Here is a 26,729-nt window from a genome sequence, read left to right as displayed (position 1 = left end):
GGTTTCCTCCGTTTAGATCATGTCTGCGGATAACAGAGTTCTTCAAGAGCAGCTGCAGATGAAGGTGAAAATGGATGATGGCATTGTAATTCTAGTTTTCATTCAGGAATAAGATGCACCATTCTGACAATGTTTTTGGGGAAAAAAAATCAACAGATATCTGAAAATACTGAACTTCGTGAAACCATTTCATCACTGAGGAAGCAGATTTCTTCTTTGACGGACAAATGCAGTAAAAGAGAGGATAGCCTTAGTAGAACTTGTCTAGCTGAAGCATCTGCGGAAAATGGTGTACTGTCAGATGGACCAATTACGTCCAGTGAGACTTCTGCTGACAACAATAAAGTCTCAAATTCCAACTGCTTTGCTAATGACTCGGATGATGTCTCTAAGGGGTGCCATAGTGAATTGTCCCTGAAGTCACAAGTTCTCATGCAGGTTCTCTCTTAACACTTCGTAATATGTTTTAAGCAAAAATCTCCTGGGTTAATCACCATTCTATAGCTTCATGAAGTACCAATTGATAATATTACTATAGTGATGTTTTATGTTTCTTTTGAACATTTAGGCTACTGAGATTGAGAATTTGAAGCAAGAAAAGGTTATATTAGCTGAAGAAAAAGATGGACTTGAAATTCATAGTCAAAAGCTAGCAGAGGAAGCTTCTTATGCCAAAGAATTGGCTGCAGCTGCCGCTGTTGAGCTTAGAAATCTAGCTGAAGAAGTTACTAAACTTTCTTACCAAAATGCAAAATTGACGGGCGATTTAGCCACAATGAAAGAACTGTCAATTGGGAGATCTAATTGCCAGAGATATAATCAGTGTGATGGAAAGCAAGACCATTATAATATAAGAGCGGATACTTATTTGAAAAGGCCAGATAATGGAGCCCTTTTTGAGGAGTTACAGAAAGAGCTTGCAACAAGACGTCAACGAGAAGCATCTTTAGCTGCTGCATTATCTGAAAAAGATCAAAGAGAGGCAGAGCTACAAAGAAGAATCAATGAGGCAAAACAACATGAACAGGAATTAGAGAATGAGCTTGCAAATATGTGGGTGCTTGTTGCAAAAATTAAGAAAAATGGTGTGAATTCAGCGGAAACCTTAACCGAAAGTCTGAATGAATATGACTTTCAATCTAAACAAAGTGGTGTTCTTCTTTCTAATGGTAATAGTTGTGTAAAGTTCATGAGAGATAAGTTACCTGGAAATGTGAACACAGATGGCGTAAGTATCTTGGAAGATACAAGAGCTGCTTACGAACTTGAAACAAGAAGGTCTAAGGAATTAGAAGGAATTATTTCTAGATTAAAGGTTTGCAATTTTGCCTTCCTGTTACATCTCTACATGTTCCTAGTTTTGGTCGTTCTTAATGAAAGCTGTTACTTTTACTCATACTGGATGCAGTCTGGTGATGTCTACACTCTACAGCAATGAAAATAAGAAATTGCATGGCTGAATAATGTATATAAAATAAATTCAGTCTATGTAAGGGTTATAATGATACTACATCCTCTATCTCAGGGTGAAGATCTCATTGGCTTAGATAACAGAACACTTGAAGAACTACAGAGTTTTCACGTTGGAGCATTATCAAAGATATGCCAAGAGAAGGTACTGGCATAGTGCAATTCCTTGCACTGCAATAGTGGAGCTATTAGATAGCTTTTGGTGTCCATTTCTGTGTTTTCCTTTTTGATGTTAGATAGTTTGATTTGCAAAATAATCCTTGTCTGTTTGTAGCTTCCAAGTATATCCCGTAATTGTGCTTTATATCAATTTTGGCCTTTTCTATATGTTTACATTTCTGAAAGTAAGCGCTTGTTAGGTCAGTCTTCAGCCAGTACCTGCTTTAACTTTTAATTTGTTCTGCTGTTAATTGTAGGTGACAAAGCGGGTTCAATAGAAGGTGAAGTCTGCAGAAATCAAGTTATTTTTCTTTCTTCCCAAGGTTAGTATCCCAGATATTCTCAACTTTTTCTGTCAATATCCTGTTCTGTGCTCAATACTATAACGCTTACTACAACTAACTTAAGACTAAAGAAGACAAATATGAGAATGCTGTTGGTAGCTTTTGTAGGATTTCAAGCTTAAGCATAATAACCTTCTGATAGATCTAATAAATCTAGGATAGACCAATATGCAATTTCCTAATAACTATAACAGCTTTCCTGGTGATATTAGATTTGCAACTGAATTAGTTTACTCGCAATATAAAAGCTTGGCAATTACTTTTTCTCATTGTAGTTATTTGTACTGTTCACATTGAAACAAAGTGAGGGGCCATAAGAACTATAATGTAGTTGTGATCATATCCATTCAAGTTTACTGACAACTAAGAAGGGCAGAGTTGAACAAATGGAGGCATTGACAAAAGGAATGGCATGTGCTAAAAAGCATCCCCTATCATTCCAAATGAGTTTAGCCCAAGGCTTCTCTGGTCTTCTCCTGCCTCAAATCTCTTGGTTAGGTGACTTTGGAGGTGGTACAAGGTTATCACAGTCCTTGCTTGCCTCCAACAGAGCTATAACAGGATTCCAAGTACTTGTTCTGGAGTGATATAACCCAGCTTGAGGATGGCTACTTGCAGAAATAGCCTCTGAAAGAAGTGGAAATTAAGTTGTATTAAACCTACTCCAACCTGGGGTGTTTAATTTTTTAATTATATTTAGATTAATCTTGGCTCTCTTCGGGCAACTAGGTAGTGGTTATATGAGTTCTAATTTAAATTAATTACTATTAAGTGTTTTAGTATTGATATTGTATAAATTAGGCAAGTTATTTTGCTTTTGAGCATCATAGTTGAAGAGCTCTAGGTCTTTATTAGTGCATTTCGGTGGAATAACAACATTTATTTTTTCTCCCACAACTCATATTTGAGTGCTATGTTAACCCTAGACATGGTCAGTTGTTATCTTCCTGTGTCTGCTAATGGTTTTAGTTTCTTCGTTATCGTTTTCTCTCTCTTTGAGTCTCATAGGTGGCAATATGCTACTTAAAAGAAAACTCCCATTTGGCAGAGATGCTTCCAAACGACATGGAATAGAACAAATTCTGTAGTCATTGCTGAAGGTTCAGATAGGTCCTTTGTTCTATGGCATGCATTTTTTGTTATAGAATTTAAGGAAAATTTATAGTCATTCTATCAGTTTATGGCCTCCCTCCATGTAATTTGTATTGACAAGTTTTTATAGCCAAGGGTAATCTGCTGAGATGACCTGAGGTTGGCTTGTGGTTGGGTTGTTATGAAGAAGTATTAGAGAAATTGAAACCATTCAACCAGGCTGCCCATTGAGTTGGAGTTGTTTATGACCACATAATGGCCAATGTACCCTGATTCCTCGACTCTTCTTAAATGCTTCATACCCATTGTTTCCTGCACTCTCCCTTTCTCTGCCTAACCTGATGCAGTTCAGTTCCTGCAGTGTTTGGTTTCTGTTCTTTGGTTAGGTCTCAATTGAATGATGCGAACTAGGGCTGGATCATGTTGGTTTAGGATAATTTTCCTGATCTTGATGGTTTTTCTCAGCTAAAAATTTTACCTTTATTTAGTGAATTTATTTATTTTTCTGTTTGATTTCTTGAATCAGTGATCAATTTTGGCTACCAAAAAAGGTTGGTTGACTACATGATATCTAGGATCATGTTTGGAAGTACACAATGGTCGGTTGATTAAGGTCTAGGTCATTTAGGAAATTATTTTAAGAATCCATGTTAAGAATATAATGGGCTTAAATTTACATGAACTCACCAAACATAAATATTCTAACATTCAAGCATGGTTTGCATTACCGGTCCATACCGGTGTATCGACTAGCTATCGGTATGATATATAACGAGCTGTACTGATGCATGGTATACTGGAGTATACCGATGTACCATCCATATTGGTCCTTTGTTGGATCAGTACGTACTGCCCGTAGTGAGCGGTATGTTTCGGTACGTCAAACCCGGCATTCAAGTATATTTGTCATGATCACTATATGTGTTGGTTGAGGTAATTCTGTCCAGTGGCAAATGGATTCTAGGTTTTCAAATTGTTTAAAATTCATTATTTAGTAAGTGGCTTTTTTGCTGGCATGACTCTATTTAGAAAAATACATTGTAAGAATTGCATGTGAATGAGTCTCCCAAACAATTACAAGGAAAAGAAAGCCTGTTGTATGTTATTTAATTGGGTTGTATGGCTGGCTTTTGACAGTTTTAATTTAAACAATGCTTTAGCAAAGTTTTTATCATGCTTACGTGTGTTGACAACTACCTCATTTAATTCTACAGTATGAAGTGTTGCCAATGAGCATATATAGCTGATTTAGGTCACAAGCTTTGTTGTTGTTTCAATTTTAACCACTGACCACAATGCATTGAACTTTGTTCTTTTTGTTTGAGTTGTTAATCTGATAACATGCTTTCCCCATCAGCCATTAGGAAGTTTTATTTCGTATATTTATATCAATTTAACTTCTGGCCTTGTGCCTTTTCTTTTACTAAACTCTTGATCCTTACATGTAGGATGTGTCTAGACTTTCAAGGATCTTGCATCTTTATCTATTTCACAATGGAGGCAGTCCAGTCTGTTTCGGCACAATATGAGTTCTGCAGCTCATCCCAGTCTTAAATAGTAACTATAGTTATATATAACTGCCACGAGTCTGAATATGATAATTTTTTTGGCAGATCAGTCTCTTCATGTATAGTTTGTTCTCTTTAGTGTAGATGGTTGTCAGCAATGTTGTATCTTAAAAGGATGATGCTTAACAACTTGTTGTATATCTACGATGCCTAATTATTTAGAACTGCTGCTTCTCGAACAGAACAAAAAAAACGGTAGAGGATTGTAGCCCTTATTTTGCATGAGAGCTGACTAATTTAAAGTGGCAGATGCATACTATTAAGGTAAGTGGCACATGCTGCCTAATTATAGCAACAAAATTAGTGTCCTCTGAGTTGCAGGGCTTCCATCCAACTCAATTGTTTAGTTGGCAATATTAAGTTGTAATATGGACTAAGTTGGCAATGTAAAGTTGGTCATATGGACTTTGTGGGCTATATATAAAAAGGGTCAATACTCTCAGTGGTTAAGTTAATATGGAACAACGAAAATCTTATCTTTTGTTTGTTGTTTCCCTTCTTTACTCAAAAGATACTCGATGATAGAGGCACTGTTTCGGGAACTCAATCAACAAGCCAAACCTTCGGTAACGAGATTGGATTTTCCACCTTAAGCGTCCCACAAGGCGGGGAACAAGGAAGAAAGGGGTGAAGCACAGGGACTCTCGGCTGGAGATTGTTGCATAAGTGGTTTAAAGGCCTAAGTGCGTCGATTGAATAATGTTTTCAAGATAGAGTACAAACCAATAGTAAAGCTGCTACCCTTTCTTTTATAAGTCTTACTAATGTAATTTAAGATATCATTAACCATCCTATGTGTTCCAGGATTAATCATAGTACAACTTATCTGTACAAACTTGTGAACTTTTTTTATCTTCTTAATCTACCAGGAGCAGTTAATGCTGTGTTATGAGATCACGCAGTTGGTCTGGCCATGGTCAGCTTTTGGATCAGTAGCTTCAATCACCACTCCCTTGTCATTTGACTAATTCAACCGTATAATGTATTATCATTTTCTTTGAGCTAATTATTATCCGACCTCTTTAGCATTTTATTTTTAGATTTAAAAAATTTATAGTTATGATAGAGAAATATTTAATTTTATTTTTCCTAATGTTATCGACAGAAGCATGACATTGCTCGGTAACTGCAGCATCGTTTTGTGTATGCATCAATGTAGATGTCTAACGATCCTTTTCGCCTGTATTTTGTATATGGTGTGGGGTTTACCTTCTTTGGAAATGTTACCGCGGATGATCGCTAAGAATTTGGTTGGAAATGAGACCTTTCCAGCCATTATTGGCCACCCTCGCCGCCCCCAAACCCCCGTCTCCTCTCGCCGGAAACATGAGTAAGAGGCGGAGGGTTAAGCCTCCGCTGCAGCCTCCCTCCACCCCTCTTCCTTCTTCTCCATCGCTGTCCCCGCCGACGAAACGGAAGCATGGCTCGACTGCTCCCCGTCTCAAGCCCCAGCGATCCCTCTCCGCCCCTTTGGCCGATGCTGCTTCTGGAGAATGGGAGCTCCTCCCTGTCTCCCGCTCCGAGCTATCCCTCTCCCTCACCTTCCCCACTGGCCAGACCTTCCGGTGGCGCCGCACCGACCCCTCCCGCTTCACCGGCGTTGTGGGGCCCTACCTCCTCTCCCTCCGACACCTCGACGGCGATCCCTCTGGCCGCGTCGCCTTCATGCTCCACAATTCGGACGGCGGCAGAAGCGCCGCCGTGCGAGACGCCCTCGCCGACTACCTCAACCTCGGCGTGTCCCTCGCCGACCTCTGGAGCCGCTTCTCCGGCGCCGATCCACGCTTCGCCGAGCTAGCCGGCCAGTTCGACGGCGGCGCCCGTGTCCTCCGGCAGGAACCCGTGGAGTGTGTTTTCCAGTTCCTCTGCTCCTCTAATAACAACATCGGGCGGATTGAGAAGATGGTCGGCGTGCTCTCGTCGTTTGGGGAATATCTCGGGACGGTCGGAGGGTTCGAATTTCATGAGTTCCCGTCGCTTGAGAGGTTATCTCTTGTCACAGAGCAGCAGCTGCGAGAGGCTGGCTTTGGTTACAGGTTTGCTTTTATCTTGCTTCCATCATCAATGTGACAGTGCGTGCAGTGTATAGTTATTGATTTATAGAGCATGATTCATGTGAAACATACTGAGAATGGGTGAATGTTCATTTTTTTGTCTGCGATTCCTCACAGGATTTAGATGTAGGAAGAAGAAGATCACGAAGAGAAGTGACTGCTCATCTTGTTTCTTGGTAGCATTATGGTAGAAAGTTGGGAATTAAAAGAAACAGATTTTTATTTGGATCATGCAATTGTTCTGGAAAAGAATTTGACTATGTCAACAATTATTTCCGCATGCTGGAGGGGTTCTGACGAGTTGTTGAGTAGGGTTCATGGTAGTCGGCAGCAATGGTTTTTTTTTCTTTTTTTTTTTGGAATACAGGATATACGCAGATTAAGTGATTTTCTTTATGGGGAGGAATGGTTGTATTCTTTTAGATGGTATTTGATGTATATGTTTTCGATGAGACTATACTCTTGATTAAGCTACTACTTTGGTGTGAGTGAATCAGCTTGAAATGAGGAGGAATACCAGCTGATCTGGTGCTCAAGTTAAAATATCAAAGATTCTTATTGAGCTTGGATTATCAGTTGGTCCTACTGAATAATAAATTTGAATGGTGTAGAGAAGGAAAGTCATCTCTATAGACTCAAATGTTGAGTGCTATTCTAGTTTTTGTTTTTTATTTTTTATATTATACAGTGGATTCTTATAGTACCCCTAGTTAAGAAGTTTTCAAGGGTTTGACATTTATTATTGTTATCTGGAAAAAGCGGCATGAGGTCTTTTTGAGGAACAAAATTTTTTTACCTTCCTATATTAGAATGACCATGGATTGTATAATGAGCTTTCAACTAATTACTGTTCTGAGTTATCTTATAACATGACAATAATATTTTGCTGCAGTGCATTAGAATCCAATCTAGATGCATGCTTTATGATTTTTTATTAGGATAGTTGTTATTATATGATTTTTATGTGTTCTGGGATCATCCATTTTCCTGTGTTACCTGTGTTATGGTGTTGAAGTGATGCTTGTTATTTGCTAGGGATGAACTATTCGATCTGATGGACACTTTATGTGGGTTATTCTGATTACGACTTCATGGCAAACTAAAGTGAATATGATGTATAGAATTATTAACAGAAAAAAAATACAGCAAATGGAATGCTTCTTCAAACAAAAGTGAAGTACATAGATTTTGTTCAAAACAATGCAGAATAGATACTTCTGTTGAAGTTTATTAAATTTATTGATCTAGGAACTTGGTTATTGAACTAATAAACCCACAAACCTGTATGAAACAATCAAGGAGCAATTTACGTTGCAGTTAATCTTGGATTTTATGAGAGTATGAATCATGCCAAGTACACTGACATCTGCAGTGATGTAGAAGTTGATTTTTACTCCATATGTTAATTCTGTAACTTGATTGAATGACCTGTTCACAAAATCTTTATGCAAAATTACCTTTTTGCTGCTGTGTTCCGAGTTGAAAATTGTTGATTTTCTGCAAGCTGGAGGGGAGAATTAACCAGTTATATAGTTTATCTTGACGGCTTTTATTGTAATTTTATACATAGTAAGATATTGAAATAAATAGTTGAAGTCATCAATGGTCATCATTTGCAGTTTTTATTTCTTAAAATGAATGACCCTATTCTGGGTAATATCTCTCTTAATTCCTCTACATTCTTTGTTTCCCTATTTTCTTCCTTTTCTACTCTCTTTTCCTTGGTTGATGGAAATCAACAGTGCTCTGGATTGTTTAATTGGTTAATTTCTGCATACTTTAAGTAAGGTTTACGTAACATGCAAGCAGGGCAAAATACATTGTTGGTGCAGTTAGAGCTCTGCAAGCAAAGCCTGGTGGAGGTGCAGAGTGGCTTGCCTCTCTTCGTGGCTTGGAGCTTGATGAGGTGATCGATGCACTTTGCACTCTACCAGGGGTGGGACCTAAGGTCGCTGCTTGCATTGCTCTTTTCTCCCTTGATCAGCACCATGCCATCCCTGTCGATACTCATGTTTGGCAGGTAACTTTTCTGTGCTTTTTTATTCTTCATATGGTTATTAAAGGCTTTCCGGAAAGCCTTAAATGAAACGAGCAACAACTAATGTAAAATGTTGGCATGAGTGCAAGAACAATGCTAAATACCAGTATGACATTGGTTTTGGCAACAGATCAAATTAGTATGGTGCTAGAATACACAGTTATAGACTGCTTTGTACCATCCTATGTCACTAAAGAAAATAATAAAAAGTTGTTGATGGTAACAGGTCATAGTATGGTACCAATCTATGGCAACAGGTCAAATCAGTCTGGTACTCGCTGATGGTTCCATCGCTGGTGCTTTGTCATACTGGCAATACCAGATGGTATATGGTGTCTGACTGTTATCTTAAACCATGATCACAACTCAATGGAGCATAATCTAGATATCAGGGCCTCTTATTGCAGTGTTGTGGAAAGAGCACAAGATATTTTGCTTGTGGCATGTCAAAAATGACATTTTTTTTGTCTGTATAGTAGATGTATTATTCTAATTAATTGTATGTGAAGTTTAGAGTACAGCTGTAAATAACGAATCATACTCCTACCAGAGTATTTTTGTGCTAATAATCAAGAGGCATATGTGCTTTATATTTGGTAGAATAATTCTGAAATGATTAGGGCACCATGTTTCTAGGTCAAAAATAAAAGGGTTTTAAATTCTTTTGATGTTGAAAGAACAAGTTTCTAAACATTGCCATGTAATCTAAATGTCTACATTGACTAGTGATTGAAAATGGATAATTAAGGTTTCTTGTTATCGAGATTTTATATTTTTCTTATCATAATTGGGTGATTTTCTACATGGTTGATCTTATTAATAATATTCTTTTTTTGCACAACTGGCTTTTGAATTAATGCATACGTTCATTCTATTTTCTTCTTTCTTGTGTGTAATTGATGTGGTCTTGACACTTGATTCATTTCCTTACGATCGTGAAGTTGATTTGTGTTGCTTCACTTGTCACCCAGTGACTGATATGCAAATGCTCTTTATTGGTGTGTGTATGCAGATTGCAACCCGATATCTTATGCCAGAGCTTGCAGGCACACGGCTGACTCCGAAGCTCTACAGAAGTGTGTCTGAGGCATTTGTGGCCAAATTTGGGGAATATGCCGGTTGGGCACAGAATGTACTTTTCATTGGTGAATTACCTTCCCAGAAGGTTCCTATTCGATTAGAGGTTGCCACCCTGAGCAAGACAGAATCTGGTGATGATGAAAAACGAGAGACAAAAATTGCAGTCGCTAATATATTGTCAGACGATGGCTCAATCACTAGGTAATATGAACCACTTTCCTGCATTACTACTGTTATCAATATTATTTTGCTTGTTTTTTCAATTTTACAAACTATATTTCCTGAGGAATTTTACCTCTCATGTTAAGAGTTGAAGATGCTTCCCAGCCTTTCACAAAATTATGATAGCTTTTAACCCAAATATGCTGCTGCATTGGAGTCCTTGGACGTGCTACTGGCTCGCAATGGAGTTCCTGTTGACAAATTGCATTTGGATGTGCCATGGAGCGTCGAATGTGGAGGCTTATCCTGCAGGTAAAACATGCACGACCTATTTTGCCTGAAGCTAAAACATATATGCAATTCTTGACACAGCTATATCTGAAAAAAAATTTCCTGGTCAATTTTTTCCTGGTGAGTTATGAACATTTTATTTTGGTTATGAACATCACGTAACATTTATATGAACTTTTTATCACTTGAAATGAGGATTTTTTGTTTTGGAATATGATGGAGTCTACATTTGTTCTGCAAACTTGTGGGCTATCAGTAGCTTTTTCTTGTCACAACTTTTATTAATAAATTACATCAGCTTTTGTTATCATTTTTGTTAACACAAAGGAGAATGAAAAACTGACTACCAATGTTGTCAAAATAAATGACCGGTGAAGATTTTAGCAAAATAAGCAATTGATCCTTGAAAAGTTTAATGACGGTGGATGCCGCAGTTTGATATTTTGCTTCATGATCGATCGTATTACGGTTGTGTGTTTTATAGAATACTAAGAAATACAATTTCCACCGATGTATACAACGTAGGCTGTGGTCGAAGTTAAATCATCCCAATATACATTGGAAAAGGCGCACAAATGGAGAGATTAGTTACGATGAATATGTAATCCATAATATTATGGAGTGTTCTTTAAATACGGTAGCAATCGTTTCATAGCATCCCAATGTATCTATAGGATTTTATTTTATTAATAGAAAATAAAATATTTGGTCATGTATGTAAGAGATGACAAATATTGTAAGACTCCAATCACATAAGAAGATCCATCTTTTTAAGGGATATTAAAAAATAGATTGTGGAGTTTGCACTTGTTTTGCACCATATAACGTAAGACTGATGTATTCATCTCGGGAAAGAAAAATCTTTTTCAATGTTAGAATCCTCCCAATATCTAAGAAATAATAACGAAGATCACCCTAATATTTTCTAGAGAACTTAGTGTGAGAGCTACCGTAAAAATTGAGTGTATTACTATCTATGATAATGATATCATATAGTTCTCATGATGATAAATAAATAATGATGTAATAAACTTGGAGCTAGTAAAACTAAAGGATATAAGATGCTATTTGAGATTATTTTACAATTCTCTCTGGGTTTTTCTTCGGTCTATATATTGATTATTTTACAATTCTCTCTGGGTTTTTCTTCGGTCATTTTACAATTCTCTCTGGGTTTTTCTTCGGCCTATATATTGATTATTTTACAATTCTCTCTGGGTTTTTCTTCGGTCTATATATTGACAAACGTAAAACGGATGTATTGCATCAATAAATTTGAATGATTATTGGATAGAGACTTTTTCATTGAGTGTTCGATGAAAAGATACATTTTTCACATTTAAAAAAGTTTTACGACCTCATCGAGCATCAATATTGTCCAAAATCAAACTATACATGTGAGATATAGTTCAATAGCAGTTTCATATATCCTTTAGCCTCGTATATAGTTAGTCCTTTTTCTACTTGAGCTTCTCATCATACCTTAATGCTAGATTGACTCTTATACAAATATTTACAATCAAACTTGATGATATAACTAACTTTTAAGTTAAACCATTAGTCCAAAATACTTAATTGAAATTAATAATAATAGACCTAATAGATTTTTATTATTTTAAGTCTTAGCTCATTTTGATGGGGTACTAAATCAAAATGTTATATAAACTATTCTGGTAAATAAAAATAACAAGTGTGAATAAGATAATAATCATTGAAGAGGGATATGCAATACGGTGATACTTATTAGTCTTGTAGAAGAGATGCAATATTGCTTGCCAACCTTAGACATTCATTTATGTTACCCTTCTTTTGTGCTCGTAGTAGAGGTGCGTTTGCTACGAGCCAATAGATGTTTAATATATCTTACAAAAACAAGATGTAAAAATTAATTTTTCTCGAGGAACACAAAGAATATTTAAAAGATCGAAGGTTGTAGATGAGGAAAAGAGTTGACTAGATCCAATTTAAGCGTGTAGAACCTATATCATCCCTAATGATAATGTCATCCGATCCTTCGTAATCCTTGTATAAAGATAAAGATATATTTTGTGAATCCGATGTGACATGATGAGAGACAGTAGAGTCTATCAACCAACCTTGATATGTGATTAGTTTGATGGTAGAATAATTGATAGTAGGGTTCAAACACAAGTGAGAGAATGGCCTGAAATATTTGTCAACAATATGTCTATATTTCTCATAATATTGATAGATTACTAGAGATTAACTAGGATAGCAGATTATCTTTATTTTTTGTATCGACCAAAAAATCATGTAGCATTGGTTGGTAAACAAATGATCACTATCCCTTCATCCTTTTTTTTATTTATAATTCTTTATGTTCAATAATCTTGTGATAGAGATCGAGATTGGATTGTCACCATTGCGAATTGTAACAATTAGTTCTTTGTATTTTGTCCCTAGTCCTCTTAAGGTGGAGACTAACATAAAGAAGATCAAGTTCATGAGCATTGACTTTAATTATCGAAATGATATTCTAATACAGATATTGTTCCATGATTAAGTGTGACAAGTCTGCCCTTCAGTTGAATAATATGATTGCGGGATTTATTGACATGATGTTTTGCCAACTTTAACCATGCATCTCTTGACATTTTGGAAGAGGTACAACCATCAATTCAATGAGATACTTAAATTGTATGAAGTAATAGTTTATTTTGATGTACTCAATGTAGCACTTCTAAAGATAAGAGTATTTTATGAAACCTCATGAGAAAGAAAAAAAAAAAAAAAACTCATAGGAGTATTCTGATATTATAGAGGAATCGGAGGACTATAATATAACGCTCAAATTTAATTTTATATTGGAAGTAGGCGAAGACTAAGAATAATTTATAAGGAACCGAAGCATGTATTATTATTAATTTGAACTTAAATATTTTGTTGGACGATAATACCGAGTGAGCAAACTATATTGTTTTTGAATAAAATGTTTTAAGTGTTTGTTTATTAACTCTCCTTCTCTTTTATAGGCCTAAACTTTGTAAGGTTCCAACAAATTATTATAACAAGTAGTAAAATATATAATAATTATTGTAACAAAATTATTTAATGCTTTATAACAATTGATTGTCTTGTACGATATGATTTATGATTTCACTAAATGAAAATTAAAAGGTGTATCAGAAGGAGCACAAACATAAAAGGTGTCAAAAGATGCTAAATTAACTGCAATCAATACGAATGATGCGTAAACTTGGTTTTCTAGGAATGTGGAACCATGCGAGTTCATTATTGGTTATGCGACTACTAATGCAATGGAGGCTCGACGTGGTGAAGGTGGGAATGGTCAACGAATTAGTTGGTCCCAACTCTACCATTCATGCCGCCTTACACGAGGCGAGCAAGTTAGGCACTCGCAAACTTAGTTCTAAGTGAGTTGTGTTAGCACCTTTCGACACATGTTTCAATCCTCCATATCTTAAAGTTATTGCAACTATTCCTTCTTCTTTTGAAGGTTTTGTTAGTAGTAGTAGATTGCATGTGTGGGATGCCCATTGGGGGGCTGTTGTCTTTTTTTTTTTTTGGCATATCCACTAGCAAAAGCAATGCGTTTTTGGTCCCACTAAAGTCTCCACTAAACAAATGCTTGTTGATTGTCCCCATTCAAAGAAATTTCTTATTCTATGATTTCATATTTCTTTATATTTTTTATTTTTTGCATGGCCAGATGATTTCTTATGTATAGTTATATTAAATCCGGACCGAGTTAGTTGTTTCATCTATTTTGCATCTTCATAATCGATTGTATCTTACTTCGTTCACTAATTATTTTTGTTTGAGAGTCCACGTAGTAAATTTAGTAAAGCAAAAGATTACAACTTGAGTTGGTACGTCATACGATTTAAACTAAATTCATGATAAATAATATTTTTAATCAAATTAAGTAAACATAAGGGTTCAATTCATTGTGGGTGCTATCGATTACAACAAGGAAGGTTGACGGATTTGGCTATGGATGAGACAATACAAGCCGTCGAAGGTGCATATAGCCGCCACTACCAAAGCTCATTCGGCACCACCCTTGGTCAGGAAACTGGCGTGACTTTAATGGGGATGGCCATGAGAATGCTACATGTCCACATTGGATGGAATGAATATTAATCGTTGTTGTTTCTCTCGTCACACATGAACGAACTCAATCATGGTGGAGAAGAAGGATCAATGATCGTCACTCATGCTCCTCCTTACCTCGAACCTGCTTCTCAGCACACCAATCAGAGAACCACGCCCACTAATTCATGGAATGGTTCTCACTTTGTGTGTTGATGGATGCATCTCATGCTGTCATCCTTTATGTCACGATCCACATGTCGCCAAGAATCTAAACAACTATTTCTTAGAAATAGATTTTCTGCTGCTCAAACCTACGTGGCAACCTACCGTCCATTCCTCATCTTTCAAGTGGGCCATACTAATACACATCCATCAGTACTAATACGAGAAGACACCTCAGTTTGTCGTCGAGAAATCAATCACTAGAATAAATATACTATCCCAAAATGATTCAGTTTCAATGTACTATATAGCCTGTTTTTTGCGAGCTGCAATGAAATGCAAAACGCTAAGCATTTTAGCACTCTAGAACTCTTCAAGTCGCATCGAGCTGGATGATGGTTTGAGATAGTATTAGTCGTTGATTATATTTTATATGTTTGCATATTAAGTCTACGGGAACTTGCTACTGTGCCCGACACTTGATGAGTAGTCGTTTACGGATTTGCGACTATTCGTTTATCTTTTAAAATCTTTGTTTTATTCATTCTCTCTTTTCTCTCATGCACACTAAGTGTTCGTTGAATTACTTATAAAGCTACTCTCTTTCTCTTTGCATAATGTTGAGACTTATTTATAACTCGCTTTGGAACTAATCAATTTATTTTTTTTTGACTTGAGCTAGGTTGTAACTAGACAAACCTTTTGTAAACAGATAACATAAGAGTATCTTACGATTTAAACGATCCCAACTAAGTCCGTGACATTAGTATAAGAGTGCTTCACGATTTAAGCAATCCCCTAAGTTTGTGATATTGGCGTAATGATACCTCATAACTTACATAATAATTCTAACTAAGTCGGTGATATTATCACAAACGGTCCACAAATATATCTCCGTATATTTTAATATCTTAGTGGGGCGATCATTGAAATTTTTTTTATCTAATAATGAAAAAAAGCTATAATTGGTTCCGGCACTAGTAGTGAAAAATAATTAGAAAGATGAAAATCATTAAAAAGTTAAAGGAATCAAAAACCTCAATTAAAAAACTATCAATAACAAGATACGAAAGAGGAATTTTATAATATTTTAGTATACAAGTAAGTCACACATAGTAAGTTCATCGTACACATATACATACAATGATGTTCTCGAGTCATACGTGAGATGTGAAAGCATAAAGAGGGAAATCATAAAAAAGTCAAAGGAATTAAAACCTTAAATCAAAGCGAAAGTTAGCAATTTTTGAAACTATGAATAACAAGATACTAAAGAGGCTTTTTATAATATTTTCTACAAATCGAAGACTATCATATAATAGTGTACAAGCAAGTCACATGTAGTAAATTCCTTGTACATATGTATGTAACGATCGAGTAACAATGTGTCTTGAGTCACATGGGAGACCAAAATGATGCGTCTCGAGTCACACGTGAGACTAAGGAAATAGAGATGAGGAGAGAAAAACAATAAAGGGCAAAAGGATAGTTTTAGATCTCTATATAAAATCCATGTTTAATTAGGACGATGATAGTTATGTTAAGAGAGTAATTGTTTTTAGTCCTTTCTACAGTATCGACTCCACTAATTCCAACTTTTGCCAATATTTTCAATAGTCTAGAAATGTGACTTATATTATATTTTATTGGGTTGCTTTAATTGGTAGATAAAATAGGTCCCTACCGTCAACCACGAACCAATGGAGTCGACCTAATCCACCGTCGGTCTTCAGGTTGGTTTAGGTCTTTCGGCTTTATAGTTCATGTTGATTCCACTCCAATCCACCAATCCAAGTTCAAAACTAGATCATGTCACAAAGTAAACGTCTTCGAACGTAGGAGTGCCATCACATCAGGTCTATGAGCTTGTTTGATGTACTTTCTAGCATTTTCGAATTGGATGGTAACTATGATACAAATGGATGAGTTAATTGGTCTCCATTGCAGTTTCTTGGTTTCTCATTAGGTCTGAATCGGGATAAATACACATAGATCTAATGACTCGGTGGAGAGGAAATCTGAGATTACCAGTTAGGTCTGAATCGGGATAAATACACATAGATCTAATGACTCGGTGGAGAGGAAATCTGAGATTACCAGTTAGGTCTGAATCGGGATAAATACACATAGATCTAATGACTCGGTGGAGAGGAAATCTGAGATTACCAGTTAGGTCTGAATCGGGATAAATACACATAGATCTAACACTAATTTTGTAGATAGCTGAGAAATCGATTTCAAAGATCTAACTCAAAGGAAATCTATATCAAAATAATTTAGAAAATCTAGTTCTCACGATGCAGAAATTTTTAAAAATAAAATAATTTCGACCGATTCCATGATATATATATAATAGATCGAGAATCAATTCTGACACCAGCATGGACTAATTTTTCTACTGAGAACTAAACCGGCGAAGCGATCAAACTCAAATGATGAAACTTCGTAGTAGTACGAGGGTACAAGTAGTACATGTCACAAATCTTGATATCACAAGTCATATGTGGCCAAGAAAGAATCTCTACAACCAATACGTAGGGGTATTTTCTATGACTCCACATATGTGGGCAACCGGAATTCCACTTCTCATCTTTCACTTGGATCTATTATTTAAGCTACCTGGACTGAATCATCTTTAGAGACGTGTGAGTTGGACATATGATTATTTGGTTCATCCCAAATAGTATTTTTTATATGATTCATTTCTCTTATTTTCTTTAGGAAAGAACAATGTAGTCTATTAAGGATAAAATGAACAGATACCAGAGTGTATATCAAAAGTAATTCTTAAGATTATCATAAGTTTTTGAGATCTCATCTAAAAAGTTTTAGAAAAATATCGTTGACGTACTTATCAGTCTGACGTGATCCTGATTCATATGCGTGGGATAAGTGGAAAACATCTCCTCTCGAGATATTACCTACACAAAAACCAAAGTCAATCCCTCTAACACTCAAGTTAATTCCAATGTCAACTTTCTTCTATAGGTCTATATTCTCGATTTCAATATGTTCCATATGAAGTTGGATGTATGTTTTTAACTTAACTTTAGAAAAATAAAATATTCTCATAAATAATTTCATAAAAGAGATGGTTTGTAATCGTCCCGAATTATTTATTGGACTCTCATTAATATTTATGTGAATATTTCATAAGAGAATGCATATCGTAATTGTCTCGAATTCTCTCTTAAATTCCTATTCCATATGAAGTTGGATGTATGTTTTTAACTTAACTTTAGAAAAATAAAATATTCTCATAAATAATTTCATAAAAGAGATGGTTTGTAATCGTCCCGAATTATTTATTGGACTCTCATTAATATTTATGTGAATATTTCATAAGAGAATGCATATCGTAATTGTCTCGAATTCTCTCTTAAATTCCTATCCGCATATGTTAAATCATCTGAGTCTTTTTCTCTCACAAATCTTATATGGTACTTGGGTGATTGATATTTCCTATCACTTACATATGTTTACCTCTTTCAATAAAAACAATTATTTTGGCTTCCTACTCACGCCAACGGAGATAAAAGAAATCATGTATTCCTCGTGGCAAGAAGTCCTACACAGAACTACTTCTGATAGGTGGCGAGCTTATGTTGGTAGATTAGACTGGGACCCGCACCCAACAAGAGCTAATGCAGTCGCACCTAACCCACTACATGGATGACTGCCACGTGGATGCTCATAGGGTCTCTCCAAATTCTATCGGCTCGGACTCGCTGGAGCTCGCTCCATCCATCCATCCACCAATGGGAGGTCGACACAGTGTGGCGACGAGGTCAGTAGGACACTGTTTCTCACTCAGGTCGGCATGCTGAGATAACAATTTGGTCAGACCAAATGCGATGGCCTTTCTCATGCATTTAAAGTTGGAAATAGCAGTGAAACACAGTGCACGCTTTCGTTGTCCAAATCGGAACCAGCATATATGCATGGCGTATGAGTTCACTTTTTATCACAGTCGTTGGCAACAGACAGCTATAGTGCTTGTGTGTGTAGCCTAACTTTCAAGGTAACTTTGTCCACAGCCAAGGCATAAAAACCTGTGTACGTGTCAGAAGAACATGGACAGGAAGACCCTAATCAGTCTGATACTATCTGCTCACAGTTGCAATCGAGGGAGCAGGCATCTGACTAAAAGCAAGAAGATGTGGGGATATGTTCTGCAGTAGATGCACGCTAATGGCCTGTCAAAGTAGCAGTACTCTTCTTCTTCCCATTGTTACTTTCATGAGGAGTTTGAATGTTCCAGAGCTGGAGGTACATGGCAGATGTGTGATGGGTTTAAGTCCTTCATTGTCTCCCCAACTCCCCGTCTGTTGTCATCAAGGAGTATAAAGTATGAAGACATGGACCAAATGTCTATAGATAGATAGATGGTGGGGGGCCTAAAAATCTTGGGCACTTTTTAGGTTATGGAATCTGCAACCTAAGTTTCCAAGAGACCTTCTCAGTTAGAGAAACTTGATGAGAGTATATTATAGTCATAATCATTTAGGTAAGTCTGCTAGGTAGGAAGAGAACCTTGGGAAGGTAGTGGCATTAGGACAACGCAACGTAAAAGATGCTTAAGCCTAGGAGCTCGTCTTGTTGATTCTACTTATTAGTGCCTTACAACTTCAGCATGCAACCTTCTTGCTTATCTTAGTTTCTTTTAGTTAAGCATGTAATATATAAGAACGTGAGTCTAAAAACAATGAGTATATGTAACCAAAGTAAGGAATTTTGTGTACAAATGGTGCGTTGATCAGTGTTCCAATGAGTATTGTATCTTTTTGTGAGGTATATTAGTACTGAGCATTGACATACTAGTAATACATATTGAGTTTTGAAAAATTTTAAAAAGAAATTATCTAGTACTAATCTTATACTAAGTATACTAGACGATACGGCCTATATGAATAATATAGATTTATCGATTATCTCCTTTGTATCGTTGATAGTAAAATTCAATTACTTGATCTTGTCCTATGATTTTTTTTTGACTCCTTTAAGTAAATATGAGCTTTAGAATAGTCCAATTCTCTAGCCGCTTCAATCATTTTAAGGCCCCCTTACGAGGCTCATTGGTACTTGCACTTGAAAATTTTCCTTAGTAGTACAAAGCCCTTATATGCTGATGACTAAGGCTTTAATCTGATATAAAATTCGATGCACACATGAAAAACTTGCCTCTACGGTACTATAACATTCACTCATTGAATCCATAGCCCTTCTTGTCGTCATATTGTTTATCGAAGTGGAGCTCTTAGTAGCTATCTTCGTATGATCAAGCTCCTCGCAGGACTTCTCCCATATGTGTCGTATTCTCTCGAACTGTTCCATTACGATTCACTATACCATGTTGCCTCCTAGTGATATCTTTATTGCATTATGATCTTTGTGGGATGAACTTAGACTATAATCTCTCCATATGTGGCCTCTACCAATACATTGGTTGCCTCTATCCCTAGAGATTGTATTCGTTCCTTTGATAATCGACCTTTGTCTACTTGTTCTCAAATCACACTTGAACAAAGCGAGCTCTAGGATAATCCATCGCCTAACAGCTCTCAAAGTCTACTGACTTTACTAAACCTAATACTCCATATCTAGATCTTGAGCCCCTCTCCCTAGTACAATCTCCACTACGCATGCTTCTTTCCCGGTAACTCAAATGGTAGCACCAGAGTATATTTTTTATAAGTACTCACCTCCACATCCTCTTGCCCTATGTTAAGGCTTTTTGATCCTAATTTCATCTCTGTAAGTTGAGTCGTCTTAGCTCTTCTATCAAATGCTTCATCAAAATAAGGTGCATGTGTCTTAAAACTCATTTCGACTTTGATACTATGCAAGATGAGTCCGCTCCATCAAACGAGGAACCTATGGAATAATATGATCTTACTTTTGCTTCTTCAAGAGTTCATGTCTTTGACTTCTGTTTAAGGAAAGCTTTATGCCTCCACTCCATGTTTTGTTTTATATATCGACTTCCTTCATGCGGCTTAGGCACTTCACTGAGTTTCACCTAAGTTGCTTCGCTTCTCAATTTGTATTAAGTTGATGGTGGTCCTTGTACCTACCATTCCACGTGTTAACCCTCCATTGAGTTCAATCTCTATATCGACTCTAAGTGTGCTTTCATTTAGTATTGTTTTAGGTTGCTCCTCACTTGATCTTACAATGTGTCCACCAACACATTACCCCATGTGAGATCATGCGATGACTTCTCGTCGCTCGCTCAGTCCGTTAAACTTTGTGAAGTTATTGTCTTGAGGTACCCATTCTCAAAATGTGCAGTTTGTTGCACATGATTCTCCCCCTAGAGAATCAGGACTTATCTCTCTTGAACATTTATTCTATTTGAATAACTTTTCTCTTTACATCATTCCATCTAGAAGTTTTAAAGATCACCATTTCCTTACAGTACTTTGTCTTACAAAACAAATTATGCACTGTTCTACCCTTGCAAATGCATTTACTAGATTGTGACTCTTTACCGATATAGCCCTTATCGTGCCCTTCAAGACCTAGCAATATGTTGAATTTATTACACACTTTAGTCTCCTACAAATGTATCCTTCCTATGCTAAAGAAAATGTTTAAATTCTTTATGGTGTCGATTTTTTTAGTGAATTGGGATGGCCATGGACAATCGATCATCTACATACAAGTTCTTGCATGAGCACCGAATTCTTTAAGTTAGTAATTCCCCTCACCTTTGTGAGCTTTACACAACTCTTTTAGTCACCGACCAACCCATTCCTCCTTGCATGATCTTATCATTTCCCAAGTGCCTCACTTGTCACGAGCATTGTCAAGTTTGGTTGCCAACTTCGAGCCATAGCTCGAACTTAGCTATCCCAACCTTTGTAAATTATGTGTTCTTCTCAGCTCACTTGTCCTCGTGGTACGTCTCATTTGAAGGGTTGGTTATTTCTCTAAATACCAATCTCGGATGCCTAGTCCTTTGAGTGACTCATTTCCCTACGTCTTAACACCTATTTCCCTCAAGCGATCGTGCATGCTGGCCATCCTCAACGCAACCCCGCTAGGTCGCCATGTTTGTATGCTTAAGTATTTCTAAGTATAATTATCCTGCTTTGATACTATATGTCATGGACTTAGTTAGTTTTTCCTAAATCATGTGATACCCTTACGTGTCCATCCGTAAAGGATTAGCCTCACCGAAACATCTTATTATGGTCCCTTGAGGATATGCAAAAGAGGATGTGTTAGAGGAAGCGTTTAACTCATGATCTTATAAGTAACTATTTCAACAAACATTTGATAGAAAATATAAATTATAAATATAGACTTTGCAAGCTCTAAACTGTCGTATGAAAAAGGGTCTAAGATGGTTTGTCGTGGCCAATAGTCCCCACAAGTATCCATATAATACTATTATGGAACAAGACAACGAATCAGCCTTAAATACTATCCCAAAGGCCTATCCAACCATGTGCTACTCGAATAACTCATAGGTGTTGTGTTGACTGACATTTCGTACCATTCTACGGAGATAGAAAATCTCCAAAATGACTACTTGGATGGCTTATTCCTAGATAGTTTTGCCTCTACATAGTGGTTATACACAACTTATATTTACAAGTTTAAAACGACTACAAAAGTCAATCAAAATAAGATTGTCAAACATATTATATACCATTGATACACTGTGCAAAACCGAAAGATATAGACATAAATAAGTATTACGTCGAACATTTTGTGTATAGTTTGTAATCTTATCAAATCTTAATTTTGAGAAGATAATTAAAAACACACAAGAAAAATATGATAATTTCTCAAAATATGAAATAAGAGAAAAAGGAAGAAAAGATATGTTTAACGCATGAGAAGGGAAATGGAAGCTTGATTTCCAAAAAAAAAAAAAAAGGAAAAGACGAAGGATTGGCACACATTGGCCTTGAAAGATTTGTGTGACCAATGCCAGTCACATGAAAATAATTAAAGAGCTAGCAATGTTACCCACTAACTTGAGCATGCTAATAATGCATGATGGTTCAGGTGGACCGATCCCTCTTTTCTCTAAAAGAGAAAAGAAAGGGTGCGTGATGATAACAATCCCTGTACATGTCTGCTATATATACAAGCTGCTACCACGTGGTTCATGAATCTTGCTTCTTATCAGAAAAAATAGTACTGATTATTCTTGCTTAGAATTCGATCACAGCTCAAATACTGTTGTTGTGTGTTTGGCTGAACATGATCCAACAGAAGGATAATTCCCAGAGTGAGCTATCAATAAAGCACGAAAATTACTGCTGATTCCTTTCATGAGCTGACATATCATCTTCTAAGATTGGATGGTTCATTGCAACCAAAGAAGGTTTCTTTGTTCGATGTGTTTTATGTGGAGCATATAGGGGGATCTAGATCATCTTTTTGTTCGATGCATCTGCTCTATCATCACAGCTTTAGCTTTTGACTGGCACTGTAATCTCCAGAGCATTCCGATCTGGTGGTTCCAAAAAAATAAATTGATGAAAAAAGTTTTGAAGTTGTGACCATATAGAAGTCATTCTAAATAAATCTATTTTTATCAAGAAATTATTTATGTGCGAACGATTGAAAGAGAGGACTAAAGAATAGTCTCACGCTAGTATGAATTGAAATGATCGAGTAGTGACAAGTTTAAACCTCTGAGTTGCAACAGTGAGTGTGAAGTTTTATGTATATCTAATCTTGACCAACTTGAAAAATATTAATAATTTAACTAACTTAAAGTAAGGATATCAAAGAAATGAATACTCGAATACATAAAACTTGTGTACTAATTCATTACTTGTTTATTTCTTCACTTCATGCATTAATTTTTGATAGTGAAATTGACTCCATTTATTGCTTGTTAGATCTCTTATCAATTAATTGTACGGGTTGATGTTCAATATCTACATGAGAAAGAAGAAGATGACAAAGCCTAATCTTTCGATGTGTCTCCTGTTCAATATTCCTTGCTGACTTTAGAAGGAAGGAAATGTTAAGTTTCTTTCAAGGAACGACATCAATAATTTCATCTTGTCTTTTCTCAAGAAGATACGATATCGTTCGGTGTCCCGAAGTTACGTCCCGAAAACTATCTCATGTGACAGTAGATGAGGTTTACATGCATGGATTGCGATAGGGTCATATTACATACATGAAAACTATTTCTTGGGGCAAAATTTTGGTGCATGGACTTCTCCAATAGAAAAGTGGATGCCATCTTCTGGTCTCTCTCGCACCACTTGTGGGCTATGTGTCTTTGCTTGTCGTGTGAGCTGCTTTTGTTATGTGGCACACAAGGAAGCTGATATAGAGCTCACAGCTCAACTTTAGATCTCTTTCCCTGCTTTTCTCATTTCCAGGATTAGGCCAGCAGCTGATCTCCATCCTCTTCTCATTTAATCCAACTTTTCAGCTCAGAATCTAAACCGATATTTAGAACAGTCGAAGAATATATTCTTCGGTGCAAAGATGACATCTAAAATGATTGATCTTAGGTTGCAGCAAGTCTCAGTTTTGTTTCTTGTTGGCCGTATAATCAATCTGAAAGAGGTGATATGACAGTTCATGTGTTCCTGACATTGTGGTGGTTCTGCAAAGAAAGGATACGACATAGGAGCGTCCAAGGAGTAAGCATCGATGCCATTGATGACACAGTGGCATCTGCAGAGCAAACACATCCAATGGCAATGCTCCACCTTTCATCCCTGGAACTGGCAACTGTCCATCTACAACTCGGCCAGCACCTCACCCTCCTCTCTTTTCCAACTCCACCCACTTCTTTTGTGCTTGCCACGACGCTTCTTTTCCGAGTCCGGGAACATAGCACAGGACCTGCGCAACCAGTCTCACCGCAGCCCACCTGAAACTAATGTATCCCAAGGAAACCTGACAAAGAACAGCCATCCTCTTCTTTCTGCGTCGCTGTTGGAAACCACTTAGCTAAAACAAGCCTCGTGTGTATGTCTCCAAATGCATTCACCATTGCTCCTATACAGAAGCTGAGAGAAGAGGAGAGAGAGAGTGGAGTGGAGTCAAAACAGGGTGCCGTAAAAGCGGGCGAGAAAGAGGAGGGTTTGGGAACGACACCTTCAGGTCTTGCAATCGCATCTTTCGCCCTTTCCCGATCTTTTCTTTCTCTTGTTGACGACGGCAGGTGGACCTCCTGGTTCCTCCGCAGCTCGCCACGTAACCCCGCGGCTGTGCCCGTTTCGCTTTGACGTGGCCTCCACCCTCCTTCACTTCCTACTTAACGACCTCCTCGTCTCCCCCGACCATCATCTCTCTATCTCCTCCATTTGCGCTCTGCTCTCCTCTGCCGCACTTGTTCTCCTTCGCTTCATCAACGGTGACAAACACCACCAGAAAAAATGCCTTCCGATCATGAACAAAGTGCTGCTAGTGGTGGTGGGGACCGAAGGATGAACTCATTCATCTCCGTGGACGCTTGCTTCCCGCTCACTCTTCAAGTACTACGTATTTCCAACGTTATAGAGTCTTCTTTACTTGTAGTCATGGCGATCGTTATGGTATCTGACCTCTGATGAATCTGTTTGTAGTTCATGGATATTTCGTATCGCGTCAAGCTCGATCCGACGTTGACGTCAAGTGGTAAAGGAGTTAAACGCATGCTCAACTCGGCGAGCGGTTCCTCGGCCGTCCCCGAAGAGAAAGTCATCCTCAATGGCGTAAGCGGCATGGTGTCGCCCGGCGAGATGCTCGTGGTCCTAGGCCCCTCCGGCAGCGGGAAATCCACTCTGTTGAGCATCCTCGCTGGCCGGCTGCAAGGGAAGCACTCCGGCGCGGTGCTGGCGAACGGCCGCCGGCTCACGAAGCCGGTCCTACGACGGACCGGCTTCGTAACGCAGGATGACGTGCTTTACCCGCATTTAACCGTGAGGGAGACCTTGGTCTTCTGCGCCATGCTCCGGCTGCCGAGAACGGTGGCGAAGGAGGAGAAGGTGGCCGCGGCGGAGGCGGTGATGTCGGAGCTGGGGTTGTGCAAGTGCGCTGACACCCCGGTAGGCAGCCCCTTCGTCCGCGGGATCTCCGGCGGGGAGCGGAAGCGGGTCAGCATCGGTCACGAGATGCTGCTGAACCCGAGCCTGCTGGTGCTGGACGAGCCGACGTCGGGGCTGGACTCGACGGCGGCGAGCTGGCTGGTGGCGACGCTGAGCGGGCTTGCCAGGAAGGGGAGGACGGTGGTGACGTCGGTGCACCAGCCGGCGAGCCGGGTGTACCAGATGTTCGACTCGGTGCTGCTGCTCTCGGGGGGGAGCTGCTTGTACTTCGGCAAGGCCAAGGACACCATGGACTACTTCGGCTCCGTCGGCTTTGCTCCAAGGTTTCATGTCAACCCGGCTGACTTCATGCTCGACTTGGCCAATGGTCAGTACACAGTCTCCTATAATTCTCTTTCGTTTCTGCAAGCATGCATCACACAAATCAAGAACTACTTCAAAATCTGTGACTTCAGTGGTCTAAATCAAGAACAAGAGATGAATTATTTATTACATACAAAACCCACAACATGTTCTGTTCTTGGCATCTACAGTTCATGAAGATACAAGTATCGTGTCGAGAACAATGACATTTCTATGGGGGTGATAGACTTCCTTTAGAAGTTGCTGCTGTAGCCCATCCCACCCATTTATTTTTGGAAGCTACCTCATCTTAAACATGGCAAAATGCACTGTCAATGGCTCACATATTGGGATGCACTGATGATGTTGTTCAGGATCAAACAGTAAACAAATCCTATGCTCTTGTGCTGCAGTTCTCCTTAACTGCATCGCATCGCCTTTGGACACTCTGTGCCACTTTCTCTGCTCTTATTTTCGGTCCCAGTCTTCTTTCTGCCTCTAAACGAGAAGGGAAAGTGTGACGCGTTTTCTTATCCAATGAGCTGGAATCATCGCGTGCCAGGCTGCTTTCGTTGGATGGCCATGCTTCATGAGATGTCGATCTCACAAGTTCAACACGTGTCCGGTAGTGGGAGGAAGATGGTCTTGGAGAGTTCAACTTTCTTTTATCCTCTCGTCTTTTTCTGCCTTCTTTCGACCCAACTTTGGTCCCTCCCTCTGCTTTTTTTTTACCCTTGTTTCTATTTCAATCCATGCTTTTAGATTCCCATCTGTTATTTCTCCTTTTATCCAAAGAAGATTGAGTTCAAAATGAATTCCTCCTTCAAATCCGATACACGAGAGTTGGATGTACGCAATCGTACTCTTATAGA

General features: G+C 38.0%; 3 protein-coding genes across 5 annotated transcripts in view; all 3 read left to right on the top strand.

Moving 5' to 3' along the window:
- The window catches only part of LOC103971265 (kinesin-like protein KIN-7E, chloroplastic), a 34,572-nt gene extending 29,724 nt beyond the window's left edge, over positions 1–4,848 (top strand). For 2 of the 3 annotated variants that reach the window (XM_065134512.1, XM_009385251.3), the window contains 6 exons: positions 17–64; positions 157–438; positions 569–1,315; positions 1,526–1,615; positions 1,887–1,952; positions 4,514–4,848. In XM_065134512.1, the coding sequence (XP_064990584.1) occupies positions 17–64; positions 157–438; positions 569–1,315; positions 1,526–1,615; positions 1,887–1,907 (1,188 nt within the window). In that variant the 3' untranslated portion in view covers positions 1,908–1,952; positions 4,514–4,848. The remainder of the gene's footprint in view (positions 1–16; positions 65–156; positions 439–568; positions 1,316–1,525; positions 1,616–1,886; positions 1,953–4,513) is intronic. The other variant, XM_009385252.3, reaches the window with a different exon arrangement.
- Positions 4,849–5,789: 941 nt separating this feature from the next.
- On the top strand, positions 5,790–10,470 carry LOC103971264 (N-glycosylase/DNA lyase OGG1). The gene is made up of 4 exons (XM_009385250.3): positions 5,790–6,669; positions 8,497–8,707; positions 9,738–10,006; positions 10,114–10,470. The coding sequence occupies exons 1-4, from the start codon at positions 5,891–5,893 to the stop codon at positions 10,148–10,150; spliced, it is 1,296 nt and encodes a 431-aa protein (XP_009383525.2). The 5' UTR covers positions 5,790–5,890; the 3' UTR covers positions 10,151–10,470.
- Positions 10,471–24,718: 14,248 nt separating this feature from the next.
- LOC135627997 (ABC transporter G family member 25-like) overlaps positions 24,719–26,729 on the top strand; it is a 3,898-nt gene continuing 1,887 nt past the window's right edge. The window contains exons 1-2 of the mRNA XM_065134511.1: positions 24,719–24,963; positions 25,054–25,882. Coding sequence (XP_064990583.1) covers positions 24,865–24,963; positions 25,054–25,882 — 928 coding nt within the window. The 5' untranslated portion in view covers positions 24,719–24,864. The remainder of the gene's footprint in view (positions 24,964–25,053; positions 25,883–26,729) is intronic.

Source organism: Musa acuminata, chromosome BXJ2-11 (assembly GCF_036884655.1).
Source record: "Musa acuminata AAA Group cultivar baxijiao chromosome BXJ2-11, Cavendish_Baxijiao_AAA, whole genome shotgun sequence".
NCBI lineage: Eukaryota > Viridiplantae > Streptophyta > Magnoliopsida > Zingiberales > Musaceae > Musa > Musa acuminata.
This window is presented reverse-complemented; position numbering and strand designations above follow the sequence as displayed.

Excerpts from the sequence above, each read along its gene's own strand:
- LOC103971264 (XM_009385250.3), top strand. The coding sequence starts at position 5,891 with ATGAGACCTTTCCAGCCATTATTGGCCACCCTCGCCGCCCCCAAACCC. Across the intron at positions 6,670-8,496 it reads GAGGCTGGCTTTGGTTACAG|GGCAAAATACATTGTTGGTG; the intron begins GTTTGCTTTTAT and ends ACATGCAAGCAG. Across the intron at positions 8,708-9,737 it reads TCGATACTCATGTTTGGCAG|ATTGCAACCCGATATCTTAT; the intron begins GTAACTTTTCTG and ends GTGTGTATGCAG.